Here is a 25,039-nt window from a genome sequence, read left to right as displayed (position 1 = left end):
CTCCTCCATATTGTGCTTCCAGGAGGTCAATTCTGAAATGAAACAGCGGCACGAAGACCTGGAAACGTTAGAACGTCTGACCGCAGAGCTCAACTCTTGTGGGTTTCCACTGGCAGGCTCCTCTTTGCACCAGGAGAAAGTGCGTAATTTGCGGAAAGACTTTGCACAGCTGCAGAAAACAGCAAGGGAGAGGTAAGAGGAGGATGGCGATGGTGGTGATGACCTTTGATGGATATCCTGTGGAAGAGACTAGTCACAGGAGACTGAGGAGAGCTGAAAGACCCATGGTCATCCAAAATCCTCCCAGATGTACCTCCAACACTTTGTATTAAAAGGGGCTGGAGACTGATGGTGTCTTATTCTGTCCAGAGTAGATGCCTGCTTGAAGGAGGAATCCCTGCTGCCCATGTTGTGGATTCACATCCCATTTATCATCCCTATTAAAACAGGTTTTTATCTAATCAAAACTCTGAAAACCCTTTTTAACTATACTGGTGGCAGTTCAGGTGAAGAAACAGAGGCATCCTCCATGGAAAGCCAAATATCTCTGACTACTTTCAGCCCTCCCAGGAATTACTGTCTGTTTCCAGACTTAGGAAGGAAATGCCACTTACTCCATCCCTCTGTCTCCATCCTTTGCCTGTATACTTTTATATATGACTTACTACTCCTTGCAGAATTGGGACCAGTAGTCTTGCCACCATCTGGGAGTGTTGCTGACCAGGTGTATTTCTGACCAGGAGAAAATGCATGAAATCATTTTGGAAGTGTTACACAACTGCTTTGTTATCACTGTTATTCTTAAACACTGTAGTATTTAGTGGGTTCAGGGAGATGGAATGAGTTACCAATGAAGGAAATAAAGAGAGGCCACAGGCAGTGAGTCTTCCCAGGCTTAAATCTCCAGGTTGTTTAAAGATTTAAAAGGAAACAAGAGCTTTATAGCTGTCTCATGACAAAGTGATAGTTGCAGGCTGCCTTGAACAGCTGCTTCACGAGTCTCTCCAGCAATGGTGCCTCCCAAGGTGAGTAGATGGCATCCTCTGTGGCACTGCCAGGGAACTAAGGAATCCCTGCTGGCTTTGTACATGGCTGTTAAGTTGAAATTAGAAGCTCCTAAAACTATACACTTGCCCACCGAGGCTTGTGGCATTCGAAATGGCCCCACAGGTGATGGGTTGCAGAGAATGAAAGTCTACGTGCATAAGATGACTGTAGTTGGCCCTTTGTATACACAGATTCCTTATCCTCAGATTCAACCATCCATGGTTTGAAAATACTCAAAAAGCATATACATTGCAAAAAGCAAACCTTGATTTTGCCATTTTTCAAGGGACTCCATTTTGCTATGCCATTGTATTTAATGAGACTTGAGCTTCTGTGGATTATGGTATCCATAGTGGATCCTGGAACCAAACCCCAGCAGATACCAAGGGCTCACTGTATTAGCATGCATGAGATGGATACTAGTGTTTTGTTTTCTTTTTACAAATGCCTATCCTATCTTCCCCTCTCCCCAGAGAGAAAGGTGCATCGTCCTGCCAGGAGCAGTTGGACGAATTCCGAAAACTGGTTGGGTCCATCAGACATTGGCTGAAAGAAACAGAGGCAAATATCCCAGCCACAGAGACTTCTTTGGGCACCCATGAGCTGGAGAAGCGGATGCAGCAAATTGAGGTGGGCAAAGGGAGGAAGCTGGTGGGGATGATGGGAAGCAGGAGCCATGGGGCAGGGGCCACACTACCCAACATAGAAATGTACTTACAGTATGAGCTTCCCTAGGCAGTTGGCTTGGTGTCCTGAAGCATCGCAGCTGACTCGTGGCATTGCCTACCTGCCTGTGGCCACTATCTGATCCCTGTCTGTGTCCTTTTGCCAGGTCTTGCTGGATGAATGGACAGGAAGGGGATCCCTTGTGGAGGAGATCAACCGGAGAGGGACGGCGCTGGAGAGTTTGATTGTTGAGATTACAGCTCCTGATGCACAATCCAAGACAGGTAGGAAGAAAAATAGATGTTAGAGTTTTTTTCAAAGCTGGTTGAGGACAACAGATGGGGGAAAAGGGGTGAGAAGAATGTTTATTTGAAGGGTTTTTTTGCTTAATATACAACGGGATCCCTCCCCCCCCCCAAGAAGCAAGAAAATACAACAAAATATTTTAACAATGCAACATCTCTTGTAGTCTCACTCACAGAAGAGAAAAGCTTTGCAAGTTTTCCTTGTCACCTGTGAGAATGAAATAAAGCAAGATTTATATCCCTAGTCTTTGGGAGCATAAGTAGAACACACCTGCCATTCCTCTGGGATGTAATTATCTGCTGAAGTTAGTAGCAGGAGCAAAAGTCCTAATATATACATATATAAATATAATGTGGAACATTGAATACCAACCAAAGAATAGTTTTATGGCTACCACCCTCTTCTAGCTATGCCAGTCTCCTACCTTTTACCTAATAGCTCTCTAACTCCTTTTTTTGACTGGGAGAGCGACGAGAGCTTGCAAGACAAAAGCAAATCCCTGCGTGTTGTAGAACAGTCTGTTGTCATGTGCTGTGCTAGTTTTGTCCACGTCTTCCCACAATTGCATCCCTCTTTCACATCCTCATTCACCATATATTACCTAGGCAGTGTACCTCAACCGAAACAGCAGCAGCAACAACCCGCTGAAATTGTACTTTTGCATCAGTGGCTCTCCCCCCTTGCAGCATCGATGCATGCAAATGCAAAATCTGTGGATTGCTTAGATTGTGTGCAGTTGCTTCCTGCAGTTCCACAATGCCTGACTTCCTGCAGTCATTCTTTGGTATCTACCTTGTTGCCTGGGTAACATGAAATGGGCCTCAGGCAACAATGACTGAAGTGGTGGAAAGGGGGATTATTCCTGGGAATAATCTTCCCAGCACATTGTTGCACCCACTGATTGATTGTGTGTGTAGTAGGGATGAATTAAAGAGGGTGCAAGGACCCTTGTACACATAACTTGCACCAAATGGCAGCTACCTGAAGCAGCTGTCATTAGGATGTGCCAATCTCATGCTTCTACCTAAAGCATATCCAGACTGCAGAATTGTAGCACACACGACACTAGTTTAACTGCCATGACTCTGTCCTATGTGCTCCTGGGGCTCTCTGTTTGCCTTGCTGTACTTGCAATTCTCTAATATTGTTGGACATAAAGAAAACAAAAATAATGGCCACAGAAAATTTACACAGATTCAACTTAGACCATGAAGAAATAGAAACAGTTCAAGGATGTTCATACCTGGGACCAAATATTAATCAGAGTGGGGACTGCAGTCAAGAAATCATAAGAAGAGTAAGGATGGGGAGGGCAGCTATGAGAGAACTAGAAAATATCCTAAAATGTAAAGACATACAACTGAGCACGAAAGTTTGAATCATTCAAGCCATTGTATTCCCCATCACCATGTATGGATGTGAGAGCTGGACAGTTAAGAAAGCAGATAGGAAGAGAATAAATTCATTTGAGATATGGTGCTAGAGAAGAGTGCTGAGGTTACCATGGACAGCCAAGAAGTCAAACAAATGGATCCCAGAACAGATCGAGCCAGAAATCTCTCTGAGAGCTAAGGTGACCAGACTGAAGATGTCGTACTTTGGCCACATTATGGGGAGGCACGACTCATTGGAGAAAACAATAATGTTAGGAAAGGTAGAGGGAAGCTGAAAGAGAGGAAGGCCTCATGCCAGATGGATGGACTGTATTAAGGAGGTCATGGGCATGAATTTGTAGGACCTAAGCAGAGCAGTGGAGCATAGGGAGTCTTGGAGATGTCTCAACCACAGGGTTGCCACGAGTCACAATCGACTCGAGGGTGGATAACAACAACAGAACAAGAACCAATACTGCAATGCAGTGGACTTAAGATCCCTAGGAGAGAATTCTAAGTATTCCCTCAGCAAACTACAAATCCTTGGATTCTGTAGGAAGGAGATAGGGTGTCTTCCTGCATGGCAGAATGGTGTTAGAGTGGATGGCTCTTGTGGTCCCTTCCAACTCTGTGATTTTATTTTAAGCTGGTATGGACACACTCCAACTGTGTGCGGTTTCTTTTTGCTACGTTGTGGTTAGATAAAACATAAAAGACATGGAAGCGTGATTCAGTAACAGTAGGTTTTACAGCATGAAAAGGGTAGTGTCTATACTACCTTTGCATGAGAGAGTAAACTTGATAGTTGACCTAGATGCCATAATGCACACTTAATCGTCCTGGATTGGGGTGCCACAAAGGGCTTGTGTTCTCGCCACAAAAGAGGAAGCTGGTGAAGATTTTCCCTGTGCCTGGATCACTAATGCGTTTTGTCTCTGTCATTCTGTCTGTCTCCTTTGTCGTTTTGCTCAGGTTCTGTGCTGCCCGCTGGGGGAAGTTCTGTTGGCAGCGTTAATGGATATCACACCTGCAAAGGTGAGGGAGCCCAGCCTGTTGTGCGTGAGTGTCACGTGAGTCTTGTGTGTGTGTCTTGTGGTGTCTTGCTGGTCCTCCAGAATCACAAGGAAGTCACTTTCCTTCTCAGTCTGAGGATGTAGACCAGGGCTGTATCCATACTGCAGAAATAATCCAGTTTGACACCACTTTGACTATCTTGGCCCAATGCTAATGGAATTCTTGGATTTGTAGTTTGTTGTGGCACCAGAACTCTCTGACAGAGAAGGCTAAATGTTTCACAAAACTACAAATCCCATAGCAGTGAGCCATGGCAGTTAAAGTAGTTTATTTCTGCAGTGCAGATGCAACCCAAGTCTCCGAACGCTTATGCTACAACATCTTTCACACAGTTAGTCTCAAAGGTGCTACAAGATCCCCTTCCATACTGATTTGTACAGACGAATACAGCTGTGTCTCTAAATTCTTCCTCTATAAAGTGCGCATGCAGATTGTGCTGTCATAAAGTCCTTGCCATTAAATAATCTGTTCAGCCGATACACTTACTACGTTGTGGTTTCGTTCCATGACGCAACAGCTTGAACTCTACTTCTGTATACCAGATATTGACATTGAGTGGTTTTTCCAGCTCAAATTTGCTTTCTTTTCTCTTTCTTTTTCTTGCTTTAGATCTGACGGAGATCCAGTGTGACATGTCAGACGTGAACCAGCAGTACGAGGGTCTGGGTGCCACCTTGCAGGGGCGTCAGGAGCAGCTGTCGTCCATGTTGGCAAAGATGAGGGACACCCAGGAGGAGGTGGGCTCCATCCTGACATGGCTGGAGTCAAAGGAGAGGACCCTGACATCTTTGGAGGCCTCCTCCTCACCAACGAAGTCGGAGACCGTGAAAGCTCAGGCAGAGCACAACAAGGTCTGGAAGGAATACACACACCCACACACACGGTTTATATACGTTCTTTGAAGCTGTCCATAATCACATAAGGGGGAAAGAGGCTTACATAATATATTATTCTACACTACACAAATGTTCTTTTTGGAATCGACAGTTCTTTCAAGATTTGGCAGTCCCCCTAGGATTGATACAGCACTCCATATGTGCTTGAACTGAACAATTTTTATGTTTTGCAAATCCCTCTTTAGCAACCCCTCTCTAGTTATTGTGCGAAATTGGGGTGAATGTTTGCAAGCTGATATGCCTCAACATTTAATTTTTAAAGGTTTGTGTGTGTGTGTTTGCATAGGAATGGCTCAAGTTCCAGGTGGACTTGAGCGTTTGAAAAACAGTTCAAATATATTACATGTATTGGCTTGGTATCACTTTATAAATTCTGCCCTTGCTTGGAACATGGAGGACACATTAATCCAGTGATTCCCAAACTCTGGTCCTCCAGAAGTTTTGGACCACAATTCCCTGGAGCCCCATCCATCTTGTCCAGCGGTCTGGGATTCTGGGAGCTGGAGTCCAAAACACCTGGAAGGCTAGAGTTTGGGAATCACTTCATCCTTCGTAAATAATTGTCAGGCACTCTAGCTTCTCCTTCTCCCCATGATTTCCTTCTGATGTGCGAGAGCTACGAACACATTTACCATGCCTAATGTTGCTGTCTTATTTTTATTTTATGTATTTGCTTTCCCTTCCTCTGCCTCTGCAGGCACTTCTGGCTGAGTTAGAGCAGAATGCCGTAAAGGTCCAGAAAGCAAAGCAGTCCCTATCTGGACTCCTGGAGAAATATCCTGAATCGCCAGAAGTAGGAAATTGGAAGCGGACATTGGAAGACTTAAGTATGTGTATATTTGCATATACACTATGAGATATCTTGGAGATGGGACCCAAGTCTAAACATTAAATCCATTTATGTTTTACATATAACTTATACACATAGCCTGATGATAATTTTATACACAGTATTTTTAATTTAAAAAAATGAATGGCACACAGTTTGTGTACACTGAAAGCAAAGCAAAGTTAAAGGGCAAAACAGTACTGAAGTGTCTAAAGTGAACATAAACAGTCAGCCTGTCAATTGGTCAGTTGTCCCCCCCCCCCACAAAAAAAATCTTACGATGGCTGCATCCACACAGTCAAAATAATCCACTTTAGCTGCTATGGTTCCATGCTATAGAATTATGGGAACTGTTGTTTTGTGAGATATTTAGCCTACTCTATCAGAGGGCTCTGGTGCCAGAACAAACTACAAATCCCAGGACTCCATAGCATTGATCTTGGATTATTTCTGCAATGTGGATGCAACCAAGGTAAATATTTGCTAAACAGTAATTCATATCTGCAAAAGGCTATCCTTGGTGTGTTGCAGTTTCCACCTGAGTCACTTTTAAAAACTTGCTTCTACCTCTGTTTATAGATAGGAGGTGTACCCAGTTTGTGTAGGAATTGTGCCAGTACTTGGAACTGTATGGAAAGATTCAGAAACTGGCCCTTCAGGGAAGTGTGAAGGAAGTCTCTGCCATTCAGCTGAGACCTGACAGTCTTGTTTAAGGCAGAGCGGATGCTGTGAACGCAACAGATTGTCATGTTGCATCCTCCGCATCTTCAGCTAAAGCAGGGGTGGGCAACAATTTTCACCTCCATCCCCAGTGGGGCACAATGACTTGCATACACCCCCAGACCCCCTTAAAAATAAAATACATACATTTCGCTAGGGCAATTTTACCCCTCCCTGGGGCTCACCTGTCCACAAGCCTCCTAAACACCTTGAATCACCCCTTAAAGAACCCATCCCTAAAAAAAAAAACACCAAACCCACTCAGCCATGGAAACTCACTGGGTCACACTGACCAAGTCATTATCTCTCAGCCTTAGAGGAAGGCATTGGCAAATTTCCTCTGGATAAATATTGCCAAGAATATTGCAGACGAGGGGTGCCACAAATTGGGGTCTACTTGAAGGGACATAATAGCAATAACAACACACTGGAATATCTTAGAAAGATATTTAGGTTCAAAATCAAGAGCTGGTTGAAAGCCGGATGCATGAGAGGATGACAGGGAGGGTGAACTGGAAAACAGGAGCCCACTTGGCTAAGGAGGCCAGGATAAAAGCAGGAAGCAAAGGCCAAGGTCCTTGGTGTCAATGTGGGATTATGCAAGGGCTAAACATTTCTCCAGAGATTCTGGCCTACCTGTGCTCAGCAAGCAGCATGGGGAGCATTCATGGAAACCATGGTATTTCTGCCCCACAGATTCCAGGTGGACCCGTGCCAACCAAGTGACAGCAGAGCGCCAGCAGAAACTGGAAAAATCTGCCAACGAACTGGCAAGCTTCCAGGTTGCCGAAGGCCAGTTGCGGCCCTGGTTGATGGAGAAGGAGCTCATGATGAGTGTGCTTGGACCGCTGTCCATTGACCCCAACATGCTGAGTGCACAGAAGCAGCAGGTTCAGGTGAGAAGAGCTGGAGGCACTTGTTCACATCTGTGTTGTGCCTTTGGATTGGGAAGACAGTGGCCAACGTGGAGTATTGGAGGGTTTGTTCAATTGGGGGGTAGGTTACAAGGCTGGTCTTTCTTCCTGTATTTTAGTTCATCCTTTTAGTTGTGTTAATTGGCATTGGGGGAGTCCAGTTATGACAAAAAAATGGGTACTGGAACAGTTTGAACCTGAGCTCTCCCTAGAAGCCAGGATTACCAAACTGAGGCTATCATACTTTGGCAGCATCATGAGAAGACAACACTCATTGGAAAAGACAATAATGCTAGGAAAGGAGAAGGGTAGGAGATAGAGGTAGACTACATACCAGATGGATAGACTCAGTCAAGGAGGCCATGGCTAGGAGTGTGAAGGAACTATGCAGAGTGGTTGAAGATGGTGGGTCCAGGAGGTGTCTCATTGACAGAGTCACCATGAGCCAAAGTCAACTCAAAGGCAGCTAACCACCTTTGTCTTCTGTTGTTGACCTGTCCACAAAATCAAGCCTGGTTTCCAAGAGTGTGCTTGATGGTGAGAGTATTAGGTTCCAGAGGGAAGATCCAAGAGGGTTGTCTCACCAACTCCTGTGCTGGCCATTGTCAGAAGAAGGGAGCTGTTGGCCATATGCAATGGCAGCATCACTGAGTCTGGCCATAAGGCAGGTTCTGGCCTTAGAGAAGACAGATGGCACCAGAGTGACCAGATGTCATAACCCCCAGAGAGGACAAGGCACCATAAAATGTAGAACATTCAGGATAAATGCAGGACATTACCAAACAAAAGCTAAAAACACTAATATAAATATAAATTCATGACTCTTAGTCATGCTCAAAATGAAGGACATTTTGGAATTCTCTTCTGAACAGAAAGTTCAAATGTTGGACATATCCTGGCAAAGGAGAACCTCTGGTCACCCTTAATGGTACAAGAGACCAAAAGTGTTCCACTGGATCAATCTTTCCCAACCGTTGGTCCTCTATTTGTTTTCGACTTCACATCCCAGAAGCCCCAACCAACTTGTCCAGCACTCAGTAATTCTGGGAGCTGAAGTACAAAAGATCTGGAAGGATCAAAGATTGAGAACCACTAGACTAGACCAACTGAAACTCCAAGCTCTGGCCTGATAACTAGGGAAAGATAGTAAATGCTGACCAGTGTCTTTGAATGCCCATCCTTGGCCTCCTGCTAGCCAGCCCTTTTGGATGGAAGTGTCTTGTTTAAAAATGCATGGTTTATTTAAACTCTGGCCTGCCTTTCTTATTTCTCTCCCTCTTTTGGAAATTATGCGTCTTATTGCTAAGAGGCCTGTAACTAGTCAAGCTCACAGCAGGGGGAAAGATCTTCTGGCCAACGGGATTGACTCCCCTCCTGCCGTTTGTTTATAGTATATACGGTCTGGAGTATCAGCAGCAGCGGGACAAATAAGGCAGGAGAATGAAATGCCTTTCTGATGTCGTCATCAGCGCCAGCATTTTTTAAAAGCTGAAATCCTGTTTAGAAGTTGAGTCTCTGCAGTTTCTTTGCAAGCCTTCCAAAAACTCTTGACAGCTGCCAAAGGGGCTTTTAGCTGTGTGGTCAGCCAGCTTAGTAATTTTATTTTTATTTGCAGCCTTGTTACTGAGCTGTTTAGCTTTGAACTGATTTGCCAGTTCATGTTACGTACAATTTTGACTCATTCAAAGTCCCTTCTTGAATGAAAGTCACAGTTGAAGTCTTGCCATGCCTTTAGGCCAGATGTTTTCCAGCGGACCATGGGAGTCCCTTTGTATTTTATCAGGCCTTCCCCAGTTAAAAGAGAAGTTTGCCACCCTTTCTGACGTTGCCCTTCAGTATCTGCTCTCAGTGAGTATCGGACATACACAAGGAGTACAGATGTAAGGCATCTTCACAAATATTCTCATTTTCAAAGAGAAAGAGTGTCTCAGTACATCAAGACAAGCTATCAAGAAAATGGTCAAGCATTGTGAGATTTCACATTTCAGGACTTCTTTTGCAAAATAGGTATTTTTGCTTCATTGCAGCATGGTGCAGTGGTTTGAGCATTGGACTAGGACTCTGGAGACCTGGGTTCAGTTTTCTGCTCAGCCGTGGAAACCAACTGGATGTCTCTGGGCAAGCAACACACTCAGACCCAGAAAGCCCTGTGATAGGGTCATCTTAGGGTTGCCATATGTTGGAAACAACTTGAAGGCACACAACAATGAGTTACTTCACACAGAGATTCAAGTAGAAGGCAGGATGCATATCTAACAAATAAATAAACCTTGCTAAAATGTATCTGTTGCAGTTCATGCTGAAGGAGTTTGAGGCTCGCAAGCCCCAGTATGACCAGCTGAACGAGGCGGCCCAAGGGATCCTGACCAGCCCCGGCGAGGCCTTTTCCTCAGCCAGCCACATGCAGGAGGATCTCCAGGCCGTCAACCAAAAATGGATGGCGCTCACGGAGCGTCTCAACTCTCGCTCAAGCCAAATCGACCAGGCCATTGTGAAGAGCACCCAGTACCAGGAGCTGGTCCAAGGCTTGTCTGAGAAGGTCAAGGCAGCCGGGCAGCGCCTGAGCACCCAGTTGGCGGTCAGCACCCAACCAGAAGCTGTGAAGCAGCAGCTGGAGGAGACCAGCGAGATCCGCTCGGACCTGGAGCAGCTGGAAGAGGAGATCACAGAAGCCCAGGCCTTGTGCGAGGAGCTCTCAGTCCTCATTGGGGAGCAGTACCTCAGGGACGAGCTGAAGAAGCGCTTGGAGACCGTGGCCCTTCCGCTCAAAGGCTTGGAGGACTTGGCAGGTATGAGTGACCAGAGAGGAATTGGTCTAACACAGGCTGGGGAGGCATCTTCCTGGGGTTGGAGGGAGGCACACCAACCCCCCAAAAGCCAGGAGAGTTGCATCTGCCCCTCTATCACTTCCAGTTTGGGGAAAATATCCCCCCTTTGATGGGACCGCAGGAAGTTGGACTGGATGGTCCTTGTGGTATCTTACAACTCTACGATTCTATATAAACAACTGAGGATCCCTTAGTTTCAGACAAAATAATGCTTGTCCTTGAATGTTGAACAACAACATCTCCATTTCTGTCTGGCCCCATCTTTATCTCTGACTGGCCCTATCTAACCATTTTACTGCTGAGCCTCTAGGTTATACCCTTTCCTCTACAGCAGTATATCAGCTGAGCTTGGCTGGCTTGACTAAGCCTTGCCCAGCTTGTTGCTTTACATCCCTGAGACTAAAACAGGCCTGGTTTGGGAGGGAATAATTGGAAGGGACCACAAGGGCCATCCAATTCAACCTCTTTCCATGCAAGAATCCACCACTCAAGAACTCCTGAGAGATGGGCTTGCAGCTGTTGTTTGAAAAACCTGTAATAAAGGAGAGTCCATCACTTTCCAAGGTAGTCTGTTCCAGCTGTTACCATCAGGAAGATATTTTCTCATGTTTAGTTAGCATCTCTTTTCTTGCAATGTGAATCCATGAGCAGCAGAAGAAAGGATCCCCAGTTGACCCATAGTCTTGGCACCTTAATGCCTCTAAGATCATGATGCTCAAAAGCAGTTTTGAGGATGTATGTGCCCAGAGGTCATACTTTGCCATCCCTGTTCTGAAAAACACGGGGTCATTCGCAGCCAGAAGTCATTTGGGAAAGCCAGCAGTAGCATTTAGTCAAGAGGTTAGTAGCCAGTGGCAAACAGTTGCAGGAAGATCAGGCCAAATGGGGATCTGGTTGAAATAAAGCAGAGGGGTGGGCATCTTGTGGCACCCCAGACACAACTCCCAGCAACTCCATAGCCAGCATAGCCAGTAACAAAGGGAGATGGGAGATGCAATCCAACCAGTCCAACATCTATTTGCCAACCCCCAAATTAAAGTCAGCATTTCAGGAACAATTCTGTGCATTTATCCACCGGCAGACTTTGGTGTGTTTCCATGGATACATTCAACAGGGAGCCAGGGCTAAATCCATCTCCCACAGGGAGGATGTATGGGGGAGTGCAGACGCATGAACGCTTCAAATGTTGATACTTCAACAGTGTGCGATGTGTAGAGAGGCCTCCAGACCCAGGCCCACGTTTTGTGGTATCTCCTTATCAAGTATAATCCATCCTTAACTCCATATTTGCACCCAGAGGTAGAGGCTCAAAAGAGAAATGGAGCCAGTTTAGCATTCAGATGCAGTGTGTAAAGCAGTGGAGCCCCCTAAATTTGGTAGTGTGGGTTATTATTGGTAGTACTTTTAAAGATGTTAGTGCATTGCATGAACATGTCTTCTGAATATTTCACCTGGATCAAGATTGCAGCTGACTGTCATCACTACGAGCCCTGCTTTTTGAATAATAATCAAAAAGCCCTGCCAAATGCTACAACATGATATCCTAATACTCTGTTTTTTGAACCCTTCTCCATCTCATAGTTTCTAAAACAATTAGCAAAAATAGCTTTGCTTGTCTTTCAGTTTGCCCTTTACGCATCTTCAGAGGGGAGGCAAAGGGAAGTATGGTGGATTGTTCTCACTCAGTTTTACCCACGTTCAACTTAAAGTCTAGAAGCTTAAGGAAACACGATCTGTAGAAATGACAGCATGCCACCTCATAGGCCCTGTTTTCCATGATGAATGACAGTTCCCTAGATGTTTCTAAAGATGCACCAGATTAGCTTTCCACTAGAAGATGCTCATTTCCAATAACTGGAATATTCATTTGCACATTGAGGGGCCTTAGAAAACATTGTGTCTTGTTGATGGGAGTGCATTTTTACCTGCGTTTCCTCTAATTTCCAGCTGACCGAATGAATCGTCTGCAAACTGCGCTTGCAAGCTCCCAGCAGTTCCAGCAGATGTTCGATGAGCTCCAAACTTGGCTGGATGACAAAGTGAGGCAGCAGGCCCAGAGCGGTCCCATCTCGGCCAAGCTGGAGAGACTGCAGTCTCAGATCCAGGAGCAGGAAGAGTTGCAGAAGAGCCTCAACCAACACAGCGGCTCCTATGAAATGATTGTGGCGGAAGGAGAGTCCTTGCTTCTCTCAGCTCACCCTGGGGAGGAAAAAGCCAACCTGCAAAGCCAGCTGGCTAACTTGAAAGCCAACTGGGAAGAACTTAGCAAGCAAATTGTGGACCGGCACGCCAAGCTCAAGGACTGCTTGCAGAAGGCTCAGAAGTACCAGCGCCACGTTGAAGATCTTTTCCCATGGGTAGAGGACTGCAGGTCAAAGGTGATGGAGTTGGAAGTGACTCTGGATCCAGTGCAGCTGGAAGCCACTCTTCTACGGTCAAAAGCCATGCTGAGTGATGTGGAGAAACGGCGGACCCTGCTAGAGATGTTAAACAGTGCTGCTGACATACTCATCAATGCCTCAGAAATGGATGAAGATGAGGTCAGGGATGAGAAAGCTGGGATCAACCAGAAGATGGACACTATCACAGAGGAGCTCCAGGCTAAGACAGGGTCCCTTGAAGAAATGTCACAGCGGCTGAAAGAGTTCCAGGAAAGTCTTAGAAACATTGAGAAGAAACTGGAAGGGACAAAGCACCAGCTAGAGATCTATGATGCCCTTGGCCCTCAGGCTTGCAGCAGTAAGAACTTGGAGAAGCTGAGAGCCCAACAGGAGGCTCTTCAGGCATTGGGGCCCCAGGTAGATTACCTAAAGAACTTCACCCGAGGCTTGGTGGAAGATGCTCCAGATGGCTCAGACTCTTCCCATCTCTTGACCCAAGCAGAGGTCGCCCAGCAAGACTTCAAAGCAGTCAGCCAAAAAGTGAACGAATGTTGTGTGCTTATGGAAAGCAAGCTGGAAGGCATTGGACAATTCAGCAACCACGTTCGGGAGATGTTCTCTCAGCTAGCGGACTTAGATGATGAGCTGGACGGCATGGGCCCTGTTGGGAGGGACATGGACAGTCTTCAGTCCCAGGCAGAAGATGTCCATGACTTCCTGGGCAAGCTTCAGCAACTAAAGCTGGACATCCAAGCTTCTGAGGAGAGGTGCCGGCAGATGTTGGACGAGGAGGGAAGCCCTGACCTCATAGGGCTGAAACGTGAACTGGAGACCATTAACAAGCAATGCGGCAAACTGACCGAGCGAGGAAAAAGTCGCCTGGAGCAAGTGGACGCAGCTCTGGCTCGTGTCAGCGACTTCTACAACAAACTGAAGGAGCTGAACTACATGACGGCCACTGCAGAGGAGAGCGAAGCATTGCAGTGGGTGGTGGGGACCGAGGTGGAGGTCATCAATCATCAGCTGGCAGGTTTCAAGGTAAGAGCCTTCCCAGGTGGAAGGTGATTTCTCTTGGCCTTCTGTCCAGTCCTGAATTTTCTTGCAGCATCCTCATCTTTATTTTAAAAAAATAGTTCTTCTTATTCCCAAAGCTATTTATTGTATACATGCTGCCAACATAAGTCAGATCAGTAATTGACTGGAAGTTCATATGACTGGGGATGAGTTTGCATCTCTGTCCTTCTCTGTGGGTGAATCTTTCTTCTCAGTGATGTTCTGTGTGTGATCAGATATTGTGAGGAATTCATCCATTGCATTTTTAATGTGTACCTAGGTATATATCCCATACATGAGAAGTTTAACACATAGTACAGTGGTTCCCAAGCTTTGGTCCTCTGGCTGTTTTTGGACTTCAGCTCCTAGAAGCCCCAACCAGCTTGGCCAGCAGTCAGGAATTCTGGGAGAGGAAATGAAAAACCATCTGGAAGGCCAAAATTTGGGAAACATTGACTGTAGTGTTTAAAACCATGTGTTTGACATCGGTGTGTTTTCCATGGAGTCCCTGTTGTCTGCAGCTTTCTGTGGCCTGTATCTGTATTTATTTAGAATGCGTTGTCCTGAATATTCAATATAACTTTGGTTTTAGTATTTTCCAAGGCTATTCTCTCAGAAGGGTTCTTGACAAACGAAGTGCACCAGGGTTGTGTTACCATTTGTGGCAAAGTAAAACCACTTTACCATTGCTTCCCTGTCACCACAGCCCCCACCGAGAGAAATGCCCCGTCCAAAATCAATGCTGTGGAAAGCAAACCTTTGCACTTTTCAAGAGAAGATGTTCCTCTTCCTTGCAGACTGGACAAGCTCTCTTGTGTGGGAGGAAGGTTCTGGCATGGAATTTGGTATAGATGTTGCTGAATTTCAATGATAATGAGAAACTCAGTTGCAGTCTTTGTGGGTCCTGGGAGTGGACAGTCTTGTCCCCAGTCCTGGGAAACTGCTAAGCCTTGCTTTTGCAGCTTGCACGGGTACATGCACCTTGAGAGACCTGCAAGAGCATTGTAGGAACAGTGCCAGTGCAATAAGCAAAGACTTTTGTGTCCATCTGCCCCCTTCTAACATGCCTTTCGTTACCCTCTCATGTACCCAAGAGTGAAGTGTGTCTCAGATGTTGGGTGTTTTGGAAACCCTTGTTGCTGAGAAGTGGCTCAATAGGCCTTCTCTCGTTCCTTCATCCCTGCTTTGGATTATTCCCAGTTTGGAGGTGTTGCAGAATCACACAATCTGAGAGGTGTGGCAGAAGTTGTGTCCAGATTTTGAGTCCATGGAGAAGCGTGGATAGCGGGTGGTCCTCTCTGAGGGCACTTTACCTTCTTCATAAATGAGGCTTGCTGAATTACAAGAGTAGAGTGTGCTTTAGATATTGGAAGGCCTGGAAAGCCTGTGATGGAAAAACATCTCCCTTTGCAGGAGCTCTTAGTTGATTGCCTTGTTCTTATTCTTGGTGATGACTTGGTTTTTCCACTAACCAGCCAGATATGGGGATGTTTTGACAGAGGTGAATCACTTGGTTATTGGATCCCAGTGCCTCCGTCGTATTGACTCAGTGTGAAGCAGAAGGATGTGGTCTCCTCCGAGTCTGAAGGGCTTTGATGAGAAAGCAAGGTCAAGCAGAATATGTGTCTGGAAAGACCTGTCCCTTGTGAGAAAATGGGAAAGCAGCCAGATTGCAGCACTGGATCCCTGCAAAGATGTATTTGGGGGAGATTATTGGTTGAGCCCTGTCTACCTTAGTTTTTGGTATAATAGGGTGTGCTGTGCCAGACAGAGATGAAATAACTGCCCACTTGGGCCAGTATTTGAGACTCTGCAAAACCTTGAATTAGAGATGGTGGCAACTGAGCTGGATTATAAACAAAGTCTGGGATTTGTCGCTCACCTGCAGCCGATTTAATGCCAAAATGCACAATACCTATAGCAAAACAGCAGCACTATAGGGGGTTGGCAGCTCTCCAGTTTCTTGGCAGTGCCAGTTAATAGGAACCTGAGAATAAAATATGCATTTTTGCAGGTATTAGTTTTCAAAGAATAATAGAAGATGGAGGAATATGTAAGTTCATGATGGGCAATCTGTTGGAGCCAATGTGAAACAATATAAAATACAGGGGCATTGCGGCCCACCTGAGATTCCCACCACCCCAAAAAGACCACGTATCTGCCCTACAGAGGCTTCACCAGGCTACATTTACAAATGTTCCCAGTAGCCATGAAGACTAGGAGCTTTATCTGTGGCAGCACATGAAAGATAAGTCGATGATGTGTTAGTATGGCAATTGCACAGATCAACGTGGTGCCTTAAATCCTGTTCAAAAACAAGGGAGCCCAGGAAGGCGATGGAATGACTCAGTTGTTCCGGTTTGCTCATAACTCTCCTGACGAGGGGTTTTTAGTCATGTTGCTATGCTCCCATTTTTAATACTTAAGTTGTCATTGCTTTTGGAAAATTGTGGCATGCAGAAGTTCTGGTGGGAAGAGAAGGCAAGCATTCTCTGAATGGGGGTGGGGGAGCTTTCACAATATGCGGTTATCAAGGTTGTGTAGCACCAGAGCTGACAGAAAAGGCTAAATACAGTGTTTCCAAAAGAATGTTGCAAAAGTAAAGCTGTTCGTATTTGGTTTTGAGCCATCCTTTTTGAATCCGCAAAACTGTAAATCCCAGAATTCCACAGCATTAGGTCACAGCAATCAAAGTGAATTAATTTTGCAATATAGATGTAGCCTGAGACTTAAATCCAATTGCTAGTTTCATTGGACCGGTTTTTGAACTGAAATACGACCCTGAATTGCAAGGAACCCATGGGTTCCAGCTGAGCAGAGCCAAAGAGGAGCCTTCTCTGTCCCCAGGTCTCATTCTGGTGACTCTTCTGGAGGGGTTTCTCATGTTGCAAAGCTGGCTTGGAGGGGAGGCTTTGGGGTATGTGTGAGAGAGGCCATGATGCATGTTGAGCTCACAGGAAGCTAAAACAATGGCAGGAAAGAATCCATCTTTGTCAGCTATATTTACCCTCCTGAGGTTCAGTGACTGGAAGCAGGCTGGTGGAGTGCATTTAAAAGTAATTTGTTTGTATTGCTTGTTTGGCCTTCTGGGCATGGTAAAACTGCAACTCCCAGCATGCCTCACCATTGACTGTGCCAGGTAGGGGCTGATGGGAATTACAGTTCAACATCTGCAGGACCACATCATTCCCAAATGTATTATTACTTGTTATTGTGATGCAAAAGTAACTGTTTTTGGTTATTCTTTACAACATTTTCGTTAGTTTCGTTTTGGTTTTTGTATATTAAAAAAAAGCCCTTAGGACAGATGTGAGAGCAGCATAAAGCAAGAGGGATCAAAGTGAAGCCCTCTAGATGTTTCTACTGAAACTCCTAGCATTGCTCACCATTGCCTATGGGGCTGATGGAAGTTAGAATCCAGCAACATCTGGAGGGCCACACTCCGTTGAGTTGAAAATGTCCTAGATATGCATTAAGATACCCTTTAAAGGTAAGTTTTTAAAAGTAACTAGATTCCTTTTGAAGTGTAGCTGTCACAAAAAGTAACTTGTTACTTCTAACCTCCGTGATGTCCTGATGGGCTTGTCTTCACTTGCATGCCAATTTTTTACCTCTTTTCCTAACTTTCTTTTAAATCTTTGATTCTCTTATTGTGTTGTTGTTGTTGTTAAAGGGGGGGGGGATGTAATGAGTTTGTGAGGCAGCCAAGAAAGCGAATTCCACGAATGGGACCGGTAGCAGTGGCAGCGGTGGGTTTGCCTCTTTTAATTTTGGCCCCTTTTGTAGAAGTTGCAGAAGATTAATTGCAAATTGCAGAGGGGAAAAATGTTTTTGGGAAGATAAGAAAAAAGGTTGCGTTGGAGACAAATTGCATTTGTCCTCCTCCTCCCAAGTGATCAAAATAGCTGTTCATCTCTCTGTGTTTGGAGACGAAACAGGTGCTAAGTGGGTGGTGTGAGCATCACACAGTCTCCTCCGAATGCTGTTCCTTGGTCACTGGGTGCTCGTTCGGGAGAGGATCTCTTTATATCATTTCAGCTGCGTCTGACCTGGCTCTTCCTCCTTGCAAAGCCTACTGCAAAGTCCATCCTTCTGAGTCAATAGCTCATCATCCCCTCATAGTATCGCAGAATCATGAAGAGACCCCAAAGGCCATCCAGTACAACCCCATTCTGCCATGCAGGAAATTACAATCAAAGCATCCCCGACAGATGGCCATCTAGCCTCTGTTTAAAGGATGGAGACTCCAACACAGTCCAAGGCAGCATCTTCCATTTTCAAACAGCTTTTACACCCAAGACATTCTTCCTAATGTTGAGGTGGAGTCTCATTTCCTGTAGCTTGCATCCATTGAGACTCCGGGTCCTATTCTCTGGAGCAGCAGAAAACAAGCTTGCTCCATCCTCAGTATGGATCCCAAGCATTCTCTGCATTCACATGAAGCTTCTAGTCCTCAACTGCCTCCTTGCTCCTGAGGATTGCATGTCTCCCCTTGTCCTCACATGAACCTCTTCTTCTGGTGCAAACTAACAAGCAGTTGGCCTCTTTTTTCACCACATTTTTTCACCTTCTGGTATTTTGTGCATTTAGAAAGCTTGCAACATATATTTTGTGCATTTTTGGTTGTACTAATAAAGGTATCCCTGTTCTGTGGATTTTGGATGTTTTTCTTCTTTGCATGGTGCTTGTTAGTGGTCATCTTAGCCACTGAACAGAGCCTCTAGTGATCCTGTCCCTAACTTTACTCCTGATGCTGGTGACTCTGGAGCAAAGGCTTTGCAGTTTAAAAGATGCAGTTTGCAAAGTCAGTGATGGAGGTGGGATGAGGTTCATGGGTCTCAGTCCTCTCAGTGTTTTATAACAATATACCAACCCATTCCCCTGATTCATATCTGGACAACTGTGCCCCAGGAACTTTGGACGGGGGTGGATTGCTGCAGTGCTGGATGCCCACAGGCCTCTGGCTGTGCCAGCTGAAGCGTCAGAAGCAGCATTTAGATGGAGCAGAGGGAGAGTCCAGATGGCCGGTTCCAGCCGATTGGAGCCCTGTTTTTAATCTGCAGTCAAACCATCCATTGGCTAATCACTCCAATTATTTGATTAAGAGCACAAATTACCATGCATTGAAGCGGGAGGCAGGGGCCAGCTAGGACTGGATGCCAGGAAAGGCACAAAAACCACACTCCAGGCCTCTGAAAGGAGTTGAAGATGAGATTCTAGGTTGTTCTTGACTTAGAGACCCTAAGGCAAAACCTATTGTGGGGTTTTCTTAGCAAGATTTCCTCAGAGGAGGTTTGTTATTCCCTTCCTCTGAGGCTGAGAGAGTGTGACTTGCCCAAGGCCACCCTTAACCCTCTCATTTCTCACTTCTCTGTCTTTTGGCCACCTGCTCCATACCCTTTGTACCCAGGAATAGGGCTATCTTGCTTCTGTGGAGGCCCTGAAATATGCCAGCCACAGTACAGGGGAGACTCATAGACTCAGAGAACTGTTGAGTTGGATGGTACCCCTAAGGGTCATCTAATCCAGCCCTTGATTTTGCAGCTAAAGCTGGTCCATAAATGATCAGATGGCAATCCCTGGCAAGATTTCCAGAAAGGGGCACAATCATAATGTGGCACAAACATGGTACCCACCATCCCTGGCCACACTGGGGTGCAAAATCTGCAGCTCCCCCACATCCGATAGTTTGAGAAGCTTTGCCCTAGAGTATTCCTCCAAAGTGTAGCATTAGAAGTCTCTGGGAGAGAATACTAAATACTTCATGAAACAACAAGTCCCAAGACCAAAGGGTCTTGCCATAGCAGTTAAAGTGGTATCAAACCACTATAACTGTGTGGTGTAGATACAACCCTGGTGTTGCAATGGAGCTCTGTGCTCCACTCTAATAGCTCTCTTCCTTTTCCTCCTCTTCTTCTTCCCGCTCTGGGCTATTTTATGGAGTTTTGAACTCTTACTGGGTTTCCAAAAGAGTCGGCGTGTTGTGCCACTTAAGAAATTGGCGTTAGTGGTGCCTGCAGCCACTTCCTGCTTAGGAGCCCATTTCCCTTTAGTTGAAGGAAGAAACAGGGTCCTGTTGGGGAAAAGGGGGGAATTTTGCATATTGGCAACCATAAAACGAAACGTCTGCCCTCTTCTCTCCAAGTCCCACTTCTCCTTTTCTGTCTGTTGGGCTGCCATCCTGTGCCAGCTTTGTATAATAACTGGAGAGACAAAGGCCCTGTGGCCAGAAGGGGGATGGAACTGAATGCAGATTTTCCAGGTGGCTTCACCCAGCCAAAAAGCTGAAAAGCACCTGCCAGCTCTTGGCAGAAGAGGAACCTGGCTAACAATAGATGCATTGAATGGGGGTGGAAGAGGCGACGACGGGGAAGAGAGAAGAAAAGATGGATTCAGCACCGCCTTTCCACCCGCCCCCATCACCTTTGCAAGCACATTGTACGGCAAGAGAGGAAGAGGGGAGGCATGCAGAATGGCTGTTTTGCGTTACATAAAAGCAGAGCATAGACAGGTCCAAGGGTGGCCTTTGGGCCTCATGCTCTCTGCAGAGCATCTTCTCCTTCTAGTCTGGCTGAGAGTAGAGCTGGTCTCCTTTCTGGCCTATGTTAAAGGGATACTTAGGAGGACTCGGGTGTCTTCTTGGCTCTCAGGTGCCATTGTTGTTGTTGTGTGCCTTCAAGTCCTTTCTGACTCATGGCGGCCCTAAGGTGAACCTGTCATGGGGTTTTCTTGGCATGATTTGTTCACAAGAGGTTTGCTATTGCCTTCCATTGAGGCTGAGAGTGTGTGACTTGTCAGTTTCATGGCTGAGCTGGGAATCGAACCCTGGTCTCGAGTTGTAGTCAATGCTCAAACTACTATGCCACATTGGCTCTCAGGTGGAATTAGTGGGAAGGAGATGTGCCCTTTTAATCGTTGGATTCTCTTCTTTTCCAAACTGCTTTGGGCGCCTTTGAATTAAAGGCCTTAAAAAATGTGAAGGAATGCCACATTCCACTCCACTCCATTTCCTTTCTCTGCTCTTTGTTGTTAACTGCCTTAAAGTTAATCCTATCTCATGACGATTCTGTGGATGAGATGATCTCCAAGGCTTGCTAAGGTTCAGAACCAGTCACAGTGGAGATGCTCTGTAGGTCTTTTCCTTGCAACAACACTTTGAGGTAGATTGAATACAGGCTACAAAGATCCTTCCTAGGCATCCGTTCACTCTATGCATCAGAGGAAGTAGACCAAGTCTAGGAAATGTCACGCTACAACTTCTTTTGCTCCGTTAGGGAACCTTTTGCATATTGAGGTATAAGAGTAACTTAAGCCATCTTGTGAATTTCATGGTGGAGCAAGAATTGGAATCTAGATCTTCTAGAGGGAGTCTTTACAGACTTGTGCCAGTAGTTGGTACTTTGCATTTATAAATATAATAATAATAATAATAATAATAATAATAATAATAACGTTTATTTCTATCCCGCTTTTTGTTAAAACAAAGCTTGAAACCTCAGCTCCTCAGCATGGCTGAGTCTCCTTGTTTTTGCAGCAGGCATGTGGGCGAAGAGGGGATGCAAACTTCCTTCCTGCAGCTTTCTTTCTTTACAATCCATTTCTTTAGGCAGGTTGATGATGCTTTGGGAGGCTGGCAAATCCTTCTTTGCTCATTTGTCCGCTGCCTCCCTTAATCCGTGAATGGAGGGGGGTGCAACTGGGAGGCCCGGCCAGCAATATTTTTAACCTTCTTCTGATGTATGTTGGCTCCTTCCAGTCCAGTGTGGAACAGCTGGAGGGCGGCAAAGGGAAGGAGGAGTGGGAGGTGAACAGGGTAACTATTTTCTTTTCCTCCTTGGATTCTTTCCAGGCCCCCTTAAAGGGTGGCTGCTGCTGTTGCTGTTGCTGCTTCCACCGCCATATTTTGAGTGCTTGGTGTTTGGAGTGCCAGATCACCCAGGAAAAGGCTTCTTCTTTCCCAGCTGTTTGGGCTCCTGGGAGACACAGTGCGCCATGTCTGCAGCAGAGGGCAAAGGGATCCCTCCAGGGCCAGAACTTGGACCTGAGAGCCATGCCTTCCAGGTCCAAAATCCTTGGGTGGTTTTGGGTCAGAAGCTTATTCTCAGCTGTAGCGCCTCTCTCCTCTGGGCAGGGTTCATGTGGTTTGTACATGTCTGGCGTGTGTGGCTTCCACAGGCAATATGTGTGTGTGCTTGTCTTATTAAATGCTTGACTTCAGCATTTTCAGGATACCCTAAAGGCACTAAATCTCTCCTGATCCTGGAAGCCTATGATAAATCCCTGGGGTCTCCAAAAGTCCATAGGTAACTTGAAGGCACATACAATTACACACACACATACTTACTAAACAAAGCCTCTGTGGTGCAGTGGTCTGATTGTTGGACTCTGGGAGGCCAAGGTTTGAATACCTATTCAACTATGATAACCCTCTAGGTGATTGTGGTTCTATCACAATCTCTCAGCTTCGAAGGAAAGAAAGGACAAGACCTCCTCTGAAGAAATCTGGTCATGAAAATCCTAGGAGGGGGTCATCATAGGTCAGAGTTGACCTGAAGAAGGATAACAAAAACCTCTCTAAAAAAGAAGCTCTGTACTTCTCTTCTTGGTTGGAGACAAATCCTGCAAGGATGCTCACTCATCCTGTTGCTTAGTTGCTGATTCTCTTTGCCTGTCTTTCTTGTAAAATCATCTTAAAAGCTCAAATAAGTTTTTTGTTGTAAGGTTTCATCCAAAGCAGGATGCAGAGAAAGTGGAGCAGAGTCCCCAAATCTTTGTGCCAAGTAAATCTCGTAAGTCTTTACGGTGCCACAAAACTCTTTTTTTTTTTTCTGTCACAGACTAACAGAAATCAATCCAAGATAATGGAATAGCCATATTTTTACCCAAAGCCATTGATTCAGCCTTTGGACTTGAGCAGCGGTGCTCGTGGTATGAGGTTAAAATATCTGTGTGTTCTTAAAAGATTTCTTATATGGCAAAGTGAAATAAGCAGACACACCAGTTATATGAATTGGCAGAGAGATAGCATGTACTAAATGCCATGCAAAGAAACAGGGGAGCTGTCAGAGACATACATTTGTTCCCTTTTGCTCTTGAGAATGGAGATGAGAGGACAAACAAGATGTGCTTTGCATGTTAATTGTGCTTTAGAATAATAGAAAGCTGCAATGAATTAGGCATTAATCAATGTAATTGACTACAGAGTTGAAATTGGGGCTGAGCTGGGGCTGGCCCCTTTGGGATGGGGGCTGTTCTAGGATCTGGAAATCGGGGGGGGGGGTGTCTGGTGGGCCCAAGAACCCTTCCCTTCTGTATTCAACCTTCCTCTTTTTGGAAAGAATGTGGCTTTCTATCCAGTGGCTCCAGATATCTATGCATTGTGGTGGACAGTGAGTGGAGATAAAGGTTTGTGAAGAATCCTTGTTAATATTTGCATCATTGAAGGGGGAAAAGAGGATCCCGATACTCAATGAACCACACGCTTTGTCTCCCTTTGGGACTTTATTGGGAAAATTTGAGCAAAAATGCACATGGCTTTTCTGTGCCAAAAATGTGTTTGGGAAGAAAAAGAAGAATATGTATTTTGCACAAAATATATAGAACCAGTGTCGTTTGAGCATTGGAGCAGGATGCTGGGAGACTTAGATTTTGAATCCCTACTCAGTTCTAGATGACTGGTTGACCTTCAGCAAGTCACACTCTCCGAGTGCATAGATATCTGGAGCCTCAGAGGAAAGCAAGAGCATCCCCCCTCTGAGCAATATCTTGCCAATAAAATCCCATTATAGGTTCAACTTAAGGTTGCCATTAGTTGGAAATGACTTGAAGGTACACTACAATGCAACAACAACAAAATAAATTAATGCACATGTATAAGATGCCATTTTCCCCCCATGGGTAAGATATATGCAGGAAAATGAAACATTTCTGTGAAATAGTCCATGTGTTCTTGCAAATTTTGTTAACTTTTATGTTTTCTGTGCAAGAATCGAACCCTGCTCTCCAGAGCTGTAGCCCAACACTCAAACCACTATGGCTCTCAAACATAAATGAATGTCATGCTTAGACTTAAGTCCCATCTCCAAGATTTATGTATATGCAAATATCCCCAAATCCAAAATGACATCTGGTGTACACCGAAGCATCAGAAAGCAAAGGAGTCATTCTCTCAGCCAACCATGTGGACAGTTTTGGATTTTGGGAATATTCTGGATTTCGGGATTCCAGATAAGGGAGACTCAACCAGTATTATCACAATACAGACACCGTTGTCCTTACTGCAACCTCTGGAGAGAGGTTGTTGTTGTTGTTGTTAGGCCCATATTAGGATTGCAGTCCAGGAGTGATCCAAACGGCTGAGATTTGGGAAATCTGTGCAAGAGGAGTGGGCACAACTCTTCTATTTGCTTTTCAAAACTCTTTCAAGCTGCCCTGGCTGTTGCAAAACAGGTTGCCCCGGTGGGCAATGCCTCTCTTGGCCTCTTAGTAAATAAGATAGAACAAGCATGTGATGCTCATGGCGTGCCACACCTTCCCGTTGTGGAAATCAATCGGCAGTTGTGCTTGCTAAGTTGTGTTTCCTGCAGGGTGCGTCCCAAAACGCCCAGCAGCTGCAAGCACAGCGGGTTGTTTGGCAAAGCCCAGTGTCTGTTGACTTAGCTGTTGGTAAAACAGCCACTTTATCTGAGGTTGGCATCGCCCAGGGCAGGAGTTGCCTGTTAAAAGCAATGACAACAAAATAGTCAAAGTTGTTGCGTCCATGTCCATAAATTGTAGCCACAATCTGGAAGAAGGGGCTTTACCTCTTTAGGAGAGCAGGATTGTATTTCCCAGTAGCCACAGTCTGCAAGGAGAGAAGAGGCTTTACTTCTTTAGGAGAGCAGGATTGTACCATTGGTGGACAAGGCCTGACATGAAAGCAGTTTGAGGTCTGTCACGAGCCAAAGAGATAA

The 25,039-nt window shown here is 45.5% G+C and overlaps 1 protein-coding gene across 8 annotated transcripts in view; it reads left to right on the top strand.

Annotated features, from left to right (window-relative positions):
- Window positions 1–25,039, top strand: part of MACF1 (microtubule actin crosslinking factor 1) — a 257,008-nt gene that overhangs the window by 153,955 nt on the left and 78,014 nt on the right. For 7 of the 8 annotated variants that reach the window (XM_089478296.1, XM_089478294.1, XM_089478292.1 and 4 more), the window contains 9 exons: window positions 23–192; window positions 1,521–1,677; window positions 1,880–1,997; window positions 4,365–4,427; window positions 5,076–5,317; window positions 6,060–6,189; window positions 7,608–7,807; window positions 10,119–10,614; window positions 12,601–14,072. In XM_089478296.1, coding sequence (XP_089334422.1) covers window positions 23–192; window positions 1,521–1,677; window positions 1,880–1,997; window positions 4,365–4,427; window positions 5,076–5,317; window positions 6,060–6,189; window positions 7,608–7,807; window positions 10,119–10,614; window positions 12,601–14,072 — 3,048 coding nt within the window. The remainder of the gene's footprint in view (window positions 1–22; window positions 193–1,520; window positions 1,678–1,879; window positions 1,998–4,364; window positions 4,428–5,075; window positions 5,318–6,059; window positions 6,190–7,607; window positions 7,808–10,118; window positions 10,615–12,600; window positions 14,073–25,039) is intronic. The other variant, XM_089478295.1, reaches the window with a different exon arrangement.

The sequence above is a fragment of the Sceloporus occidentalis genome, unplaced genomic scaffold, assembly GCF_023333645.1.
Source record: "Sceloporus occidentalis isolate IW3139 unplaced genomic scaffold, rSceOcc1.0.p SCAF_13, whole genome shotgun sequence".
Classification (NCBI taxonomy): Eukaryota; Metazoa; Chordata; class Lepidosauria; order Squamata; family Phrynosomatidae; genus Sceloporus; species Sceloporus occidentalis.
The sequence above is the reverse complement of the archived record's forward strand: the minus strand, read 5'-3'. Positions and strand labels throughout refer to the sequence as shown.